This window comes from Pagrus major, chromosome 15 (assembly GCF_040436345.1).
Source record: "Pagrus major chromosome 15, Pma_NU_1.0".
NCBI classification, from domain to species: Eukaryota; Metazoa; Chordata; class Actinopteri; order Spariformes; family Sparidae; genus Pagrus; species Pagrus major.
Window position 1 is genome coordinate 1,189,553 of NC_133229.1, and position 8,585 is coordinate 1,198,137.

The 8,585-nt window shown below is 41.8% G+C and overlaps 1 protein-coding gene across 1 annotated transcript in view; it reads left to right on the forward strand.

Annotated features, from left to right (window-relative positions):
- The window catches only part of eno4 (enolase 4), a 50,459-nt gene extending 42,112 nt beyond the window's left edge, over nt 1–8,347 (forward strand). The window contains exons 11-13 of the mRNA XM_073482223.1: nt 4,525–4,586; nt 7,513–7,630; nt 8,133–8,347. Coding sequence (XP_073338324.1) covers nt 4,525–4,586; nt 7,513–7,630; nt 8,133–8,224 — 272 coding nt within the window. The 3' untranslated portion in view covers nt 8,225–8,347. The remainder of the gene's footprint in view (nt 1–4,524; nt 4,587–7,512; nt 7,631–8,132) is intronic.
- The last annotated feature ends 238 nt before the right edge of the window (nt 8,348–8,585 follow it).

Sequence of the window (8,585 nt, forward strand, 5' to 3'; positions counted from 1 at the left end):
GTCCCTCTTCTCTGCCAGAGTATCTCTGGGCAAGAGAGAGGCTGCACATCCTGCGGAGTGTGTTTCAGTGTGTTTCCCAGAAATGTACAACTGGCAATCTGCTGTTTCACCACCACCAGCAATGCAGACTCACCAGTGTAGAGCCTACATGCAGCTATAAACCAGCCTTTTGTCTGATGATGTCCATGGCCTAAACTGTTAACACATCAACATGTCAACATCAAGTGCTTTCAGTTTATGGGTGAAATACAAAATAGTTAATAAAAAAATTAATGTAAAATCAATTTAATATGTAATATACTCTATGTACATCATTTGCTTCCTTTGTAAGATGTGCTGAAAAGACATGACATATGAAGTAGTTCAATCTACTACCAGGAGCTCCATATAAACAAATGTAGTGCTCAGTTATTCTGCACAGTTCACTCAGCAGTGTACTTATTTCACTAAAACTACTGCTTCCCAGTAATATAAAGCGCCACTCCAGTGTATTTTAACATTTTTATGATATTTTATATTTCCTTCCTGACACTGTTGATTAGCAATGTCGATTAGGGACTAAGAGTTAGTTCGGTACATCGAGCCTCAGTACAGTAGGCCATTGAGAGCTACTGTGACTAAACACATGGGAAAGTTTTTGAGGAGGAGGATGAGCTAAAAGTCAAGCTAGTCAGAGCAGACACCCTTACGTTAGCTCTGACAAGCGACTGCTGGACAGCTCTCACAAAAGTGAAAGTTAACTTCACAACTACCTGTAACTTCATCAGTCCCAACTGGGAGATGCAGTCCACCGTGCTACTTTCTCCAGCACTGCACTACTGCAACAAAACCAAGACTGGATGTCTTCTTATATAGGCTACTATGCTCCTCATCAGAGCCTCTCCGTCTGGCACATGTCAGAAACCTTGCAGAGAAGCTTACACATAGCGCCGGAGCGCTTTGAGTCTATGCAATGCCAGAAAGATCCTCCTATATTTAACGTCGTCTACAGCGTTTTTTATTCTCAATAATTAACTAGGTAGTTACAGGTTAACTGGGTGTCAGGCTGTCAACTAAAATGAACCAAAACTTATATTCCCTAATGCTATCACTATCCATGGTAATGATGTTGATCTTGCTACAGCAATCTGTTAGCGATCGTAATGGATTACGTCCGACTACTAACCACACCCTCATTCTCTGTTTGAGAAACCACCTCCCCAACTTCCTCCTGCATTCACACAATCTCGTATGGTTTTAGCACATTTTTCAATAAACGTGCTGTGTGTGGTCTGGCAGTGTGGAATGTTACCTGAGAGACAGGTCTGGGTTACACTTTTGGGCATTTGTTCTAGGAGCAGACAGTCAAACGGGTCGACCCGTAACCCACACCTGTGGGTCAGGCAGGTTTGGGTCATCTTTACCAGAAAATATCACGGGTGTGGGTGGGTGGGTCAATGTTCAGAGTTGGCCTAAGTTATTAATAATGTACAGCAAAAAGTGTACAAAAACATAATGTGTGCAATAGTTCACTTTCCACTTTCTTTTCCCTCTGTCTCTCAGTCATACACAGACATACACACACCACATGCACACCAGCAGGTTTATTGTCACAAGGCTCACTGAGTTTTTTTCCCCTAAGTAAGTTGTCTGTACTTTTATTTACACCGCCGACGTCCTTGCCTTTTGAAGGGATCACCGTTGCACATACCCTCTCCTCTCCATGCTGGCCTGAGCGCTGCTGTGCATTCCAGAAACAAGCTTTTATCTTCAAGTAGACTAGTCACAGGAAATTCAAAGTCAGTTTGCATTGCTGTTGTTCATCAAAGTGCGTCTACAGAGCAAAACAGTGGTCATTTTCGCAGTTGTAGATAGTGGATCAATTTTAAATGTCAGGTAGCAGCTTTCCAAATCCAAAATCCAAATTAATTTATAAAGCACATTTAAAACAGTTGGCCAAAGTGCTGAACAGTCAGAAATAGTAAAAAAACAACACAATAAAACACAAAGACCATAAGAACAAGAAAGACAACTGTCATACTGAATCAAAAGCCAAGGAATAAAAATGTGTTTTGAGACGGGATTTAAAAACAGGCAGTGTAGAGGCCAGCCAAACATGTAGAGGCAACTCGTTCCAGAGTTTGGCTCGATCATCATCTGGGGACAACCAAAAGCAACTTGTCAGTTGACCTGAGTGACCTTGATGGAACATGTGGTTGTAAAAGGTCAGAGATAGGTTGGAGCTAGCCCATTCAATGATATGTAGGTAAACAATGCACTCTTGAAATCAATCAGAAAGCGTGCAGGGAGCCAGTGAAGTGAAGCCAGTAAGGGCTTTCGTTTTCCTGTTAAAAGACAAGCTGCAGCATGCTGGACCAACTGCAAGCGTGAAATGGAGGCCTGGCTAGCAACATAAAGGGCATTACAGTAGTCAAGTTGGGTGGCGATAAAAGCATGAAAAACCCTTTCAGAATCACTAAATGATAAAAAAAGGGCTAGATTTAATCACTGAGTTTATCTGTTTGTCATATTTAAAGACACTGTCCATTATCACACCCAGATTTTTTACAGTAGCTTTTACATATGGTTCCAGGGAACACAGGTCAATATGAGGGGCACGACAGGCACCACTTGGTCCAAATATCAGGACTTCAGTTTTACTCATTAAAATTTACCGCCATCCAAGTCAAATAATAGTTAATAAGAGTTTGCAACATTCCATTTCAAAGGTAGGTAGATTTGAGTGCCGTCCGCATAACAATGCCATGCCATATTTTCTAAAAATAGACCCTAAGGGGAGCATGTAAAAGGAAAAAAGGATTGGCCCTAGAATCGAACCCTTAGGGACTCCACAAGGGAGAGGCGCTGAGGAGGACGCAGAGTCACCAAGGCTGACAGAAAAACCTCTGTCAGACAAGTAGGACCTGAACCACTCCAAAGCAATACCTTTAACAGCAACACAATGCTCCAGCTTCACTTTTTCTGCAAAGTGCTTAAATCGGTCAAACCTGACTGGGTCCATGCTGGTTCTGCTCCTGCTGTTTGAAAAAGGAGGCAGGGAAAGCAAAATAAAGTGTCGGCCTCACTGAATGCAGTTAGCCACGATTTTTTTGGAAAACCAGCCTCATGAAAAAGACCGGGTGAACTGTCTTCCTCTGTCTTGTGCTTGTTGTTTTATCACGATGTCCGGCTGGTCAGGTCCGAGCTCTTTCACTTCGAGCTTTCCCTGCAGTATTCTCTTCTCAGACGGTGTTGTTTCAGCGACTTAACTGAACTTTCTTTCTCCATTTGGATCTATTCTCCGCATCTCACTCTATCATACAAGGCTCCTCCAACTCTCTATGAATGTCCACGTCATCTGTTCCTATGTCAACTCCTTTTCATGCTTTTTAACGCGGCCTTGGGGCGGTGATGGTCAGCACCCAGCAAGCTCCTATCTCTTGTATTACAGTGAGTGAAGAGCGCATGCACAACTTATGACAAGGAGCTATGGCCAAAGATTTTTGCGCCTGAGGCCAGAAATATGTCACCTCTCAGTAACTTTACACAACGTAGAACAATTTAATCTACGTTTTTATTGCAGATTATACATGTGACTCATTAACTGTATAATATTTAGGCTGCTCATTTAAAAATATAAAGTCTTATTCAATGAAGGTCTATATGATTCTTCTTCATGTGGGACGGTTGGGGTGGCGCCCTAGTGCCCCCTATTGATGAGCCACCACTGACTGTACAGAAGCCCTGGGAGGCAAGTGAAGAAAGAAATTCTACTTATCCATTTTCTACATTTGATATAAATTGTCTCTCTTTTGTGTTTATGTCTCAAGATTTCCTGCACAAAGTGTCAATCTGCCCTCTGTGATCAGATTATGAAAAATAATTATTAACTAAAGATCCTGCATATTTAAAGAGCATTATTACCTCACAAAAATTAAAACAGCATAAGAAGCATTTCAGATGATACTTTTTTAAAAATTAATTTTGATATTTTCCCACCAGAAACATCTGGCAGACCAAATCAAAACATATGGTGGGCCAACTTTGGCCTGCTGGTCCCACTTGGGGCAGCCCTGATTTAGAGCAAAAGGTTGTACACTTTGAGGAAGCTCTCAAAGAAGCCGAGCAGCAGCAAGGATTCTGTTAGGAAACTAATCTCCCCTTAATAAACATACATGAACAAATAAATCTAAGTTAAATCAGAAATACCAAAAATGTAGCAAATGAGGCGGTTGGGATGGTGGAGGGAGCTGCAGCTCGAAACATTGTTCGCATGAGGGTATCAGCAAAGTGAAACAGTTGGAGGTGTCATGTTATAATGCCTGTGCTGTTCACCTGCAGGAATATGATTGGACATTACAAGTCAGCAGGTAGCCAAGCAGCTGATATGCAGAACTGTGACTTCATTGTCTGATCTAACGCTGTATCCATAGATTATTAGTATCAAAATCACACCTTTTTCATCTATGAAATATTGTTTCTATGGTGAATTGCTGTCTGTGCTAATTATGTGTCTGTGTCTCTCTCCACATGTGGACCTGCCAGCTTCAGTGTTACTGGGAACAACATGCAGAGAGCCATGCAGTGATAGTTCTTTGTCAGATATTGTAAGTGTTATTCCCTTGCTGTCATTTAGCATTTCCAGCTTCATGTCATTTTTCTGATCAGAGAACAGCTGTACACCTCTTCACCACATTCCGTTTGAATGTCAACAGCAGCCATCTGCAGTAATTATGTGTGCTCTGTAAGGGTGTCATGATTTCGATTTTAAATCGAAATTAATTCACAATCTCGAACTTCGAATTAAAAAATAGAATCGTCAATGCTGCCATGCCCCCATGTCGTGTCCGGTCGGCTTGCCAACGGGAAAAAAACACACACGTGTTGAAGTGCTGCGAGTCAACCTCCTCTAACTTAGCTACTAGCTAAGCCAGTAGCTATTAGCTACAGCCAGTCAAACGATAGCATAGTGTTACACTATTCCTGTTCGGCTCCCGGACCGTGGTAGGGAAGCACAGGGGAGATGATTTCCTCCAGGGCTGAAGTTTATGTTTACCTTCGGGGTGAACCCCCTTTCACATGTTAAGCTGGTCGGGAAATAATACCAGGGAGCTTTGCTGTATCTTGAGGAACCGTCGCCTTTATTCACAGCCAAACTGCAGCCTATATTGTACACTTTATTGCTGTCGCTACTACTGCTACTCCTTTCGCTTCTCCTTCCTCTCCCATTCATTCACTGTCCGCACGTACGCACGCTCCCTCACTCTCGCTCGCCCACTCACACCTTACGCACCTTGTATATGTCCAACTGTTCGGAAATAGTTTAAGACACTTAATTGTTCAGAGAAGACTATGGACATGGCTGTTTAATTTTTTTGTTTGTTTTGTTGTGAACTTGAATGTCATCTTCTGTGAAGAAGACTGCAGTTACAAAAGAGAAACTAGATGGCAGGTTATTTTAAGTTTCCAATTGACTGAAGATATAAGTTATTGTTGCATTATGTTGTTAATAAATGATTTAAATTTGACAATGTAGTGTGGTACATTGCGAACAAAGGTCAGATATTATATTGCATAAAAGTCTAGTCTAAAATGGCATAGCAACCTGTGCTTTAAAAAAAGTAAATGTAAAAATCGTGAATCGAATCGAACCGTGACCTTAGAATCGAAAATTGAATCAAATTGAGGATTTGGAGAATCGTGACATCCCTAGTGCTCTGAGTCTCAAACTGCGAGGCCAACATGTGCAACATGCTGCAACTTAAGAAAACACATACACATAGACAAAACATGAGCAAATTAAGAAAATGTTTTCATCAATTTGACAGCAGGAATGAGAGTTTCTGTTCAGAAGACCATTAAACCTTAAAACATTTTAATGTGAGAACACAACATGAACAGTAAATAAATGTACTGATGTATATTTACTAAATGTCACCATCGGCCACACAACATGTATTGTGTTAATAGAATAAGGTCCTGATTCTTGCAGTCAGTGGAGAGTGCTCCCCCTAGAGGCCTGGACCACCTCTGTTGTGTTGACTGGATATACAGCATTTCTGTTTTACTTTTGATTTTGGGGTTTGTGTGTTTCTGACTTTGTACCATTTCTACCGTATTTGCACATTTTTGCTAATGTCGGTGTTTTGGGCCATTGCAACGCTTTTCTGTATTCTGTTGTGTTGTATGTATCGGCAGGTTGTTTCCTAAATGCTGCACATGTGATGTCAAATTGATGAGGATGTTTTCTCAATTTGCTCCTGTTTTGTCTGTTTGTCTGTAGATGCAGGGCCAAACCCCTCTCCCACTGTAGTTTTTGAAGCTAAAACATAAAAATTTCATTGGTCCCAATTCCTCAATGTGAATATTTGATGCTTTTCTTAGTCTTCAATGAGAGTAAACTGAATATCTACTAATTGATTAAAGCAATATGAATACGCCAAACTAGTCTCTGTCAGTGAAAGTAATCTGATGCATCTCTGCTCACCAGCAAAGTAAATTCACAATTATCTACAAAACCATGGACCCAAATGTGTGAGGAACTATGTAATCCACCCTTAAAGGAATAGTTCACTCTAGAACGAAATTCAGTCATTATCGACTCACCCTCATGCTGATGAGAAGTCCGGTGTAGTTTCTTATTCCTCAAAGTGCAGCTGGGGTACCCTCCTGCAGCAAAAATCCATATAACGGGCGTAAATGGTGTCTGAGACGAAAAGGTCCATAAAACTACACAAAAACTTTGTAATATTCCTCCATACTGCTCGTCCGCTGCAATCCAAGTGTCCTGAAGTGGCGACATCCAGAGTTTACTCGAAACAACGTCATTTAGTACATTTTTCTAGCCTAAACAATCACTATACTATATTTGTCTGGAGGCACGCTCCCGCGCACACGCGAGTCTCCCTCACAGCCGCTTGCACTACGGAAGCCGCGCCAGATCTTGTTGATCTTGTCTGGCGCTGTTTAGGCTAGAAAAATGTACTAAATGATGCCATTTCGAGTAAACTCTGGATGTCGCCACTTCAGGACACTTGGATTGCAGCGGACGAGCAGTATGGAGGAATATTACAAAGTTTTTGTGTAGTTTTATGGACCTTTTCGTCTCGGACACCATTTGTGCCCGTTATATGGATTTTTGCTGCAGGAGGGTACCCACGCGGGTCTCCAGCTGCACTTTGAGGAATAAAAAACTACACCGGACTTCTCATCAGCATGAGGGTGAGTCGATGATGACTGAATTTCGCTCTAGAGTGAACTATTCCTTTAAGATTAAGCTGCCTTCATCTCCCTATCACCTCCCTATCCCCTCCACTCGTAGGTCAGCATTCTCAACTGGGATTGGACCAAATTTATTCATCCTACCTGCCTCCAGTTTCATCATGACTAAATACAAAACAAACTCATCAGTGTTACCCAGAGACAATGTCCTTGTTTCTGTCTCCCTCCCCTTGGTGGCATCACACACCTCCTTCCTGAGCACCAGTTTCTGTTTCACAGTGTGCTGCTCTTCTCACCCCCCCCCCCCCCCAGGCTGTGGGTCTGGGCCTGGACTATGTCAAACTGGGAGGTCTGAGCAGTGCTGAGAGGATAACTAAATATAACCGTCTGAGTTCTATAGAGGAAGAACTGGCCCAACAGGGAATCCTGGGTAGGTTTTTGTATACTCCTCCCTTGTCTTTTTTTTTGCCGGACAGAGAAAAAGGAGGCCAGACAAAGCCAGCAAGAGAGGGGTAGTAATGCCTGGGCTTGAGAACAAATCTCTCCCTGTCTCTCTGTGTTGAATGTGAAAGGAAAATGTGTGTGAGGAATCATACAAATGTGTATTTGTGTGTGTGAGTGGAAGAATGAAAACCCCGCCTTTGGATCTGTTAATTAGCCACCTAATTACACACAGTGACATACTTTCCCATTCATAGTTTCCTAAAAGCAGGCAGGGACAGTGGAGGAGTGATGAGAGATGAGTGTGTGTCTGTGTGTAATCAATAAAAGTTTAGTTAACGTGTTTATTGTTATTTGTTTGTATTGATAGTGATGCTGAAGCCCAGAGGGGACAGAGCTGGAGTGAAAGGCTCAGTGTGCTTCAGCTGCAGCAGCAGAAATCATTTCAGCGTGGCTGTTCACTTTATTTCATTATTTTGTCTCATCCACAGTCTCCAAGGAGAAGCACCTGGCTCCACTGTTCACTGAAAAACCACAGGAACAGTCCACTACTGCAGAGAGTACACTGTCTGTCTGTTTCTAGGAAGAAAATATGAAGTCTTCAAATCTGTGTCAATGGTACTACATTGTATTGGACTTTCAGAATTCAATTCTACTGTTTTCACTCACTTGCAGGTCAAGATTTTACCTGCAGAGTGTATTCTAAACAAAGTGCATTAAACAAATTTTTTCATCCTATTTTATTTACTAACTGTGGTATAAAATCAATATGAACCTATTAAGAGAGAGGCTAAATGGCTAAAGATGACCTTCAATAAAACAGTTTCTGAAATATCTCTTTGCCACTTCAGGCAAATACAGGACATATTACCAAGTGCTGTACGTTGTGCCTCCTCCTCCTACACAAGCACAGGTTTCAGTCATCATTGATCATCTCTAAATAT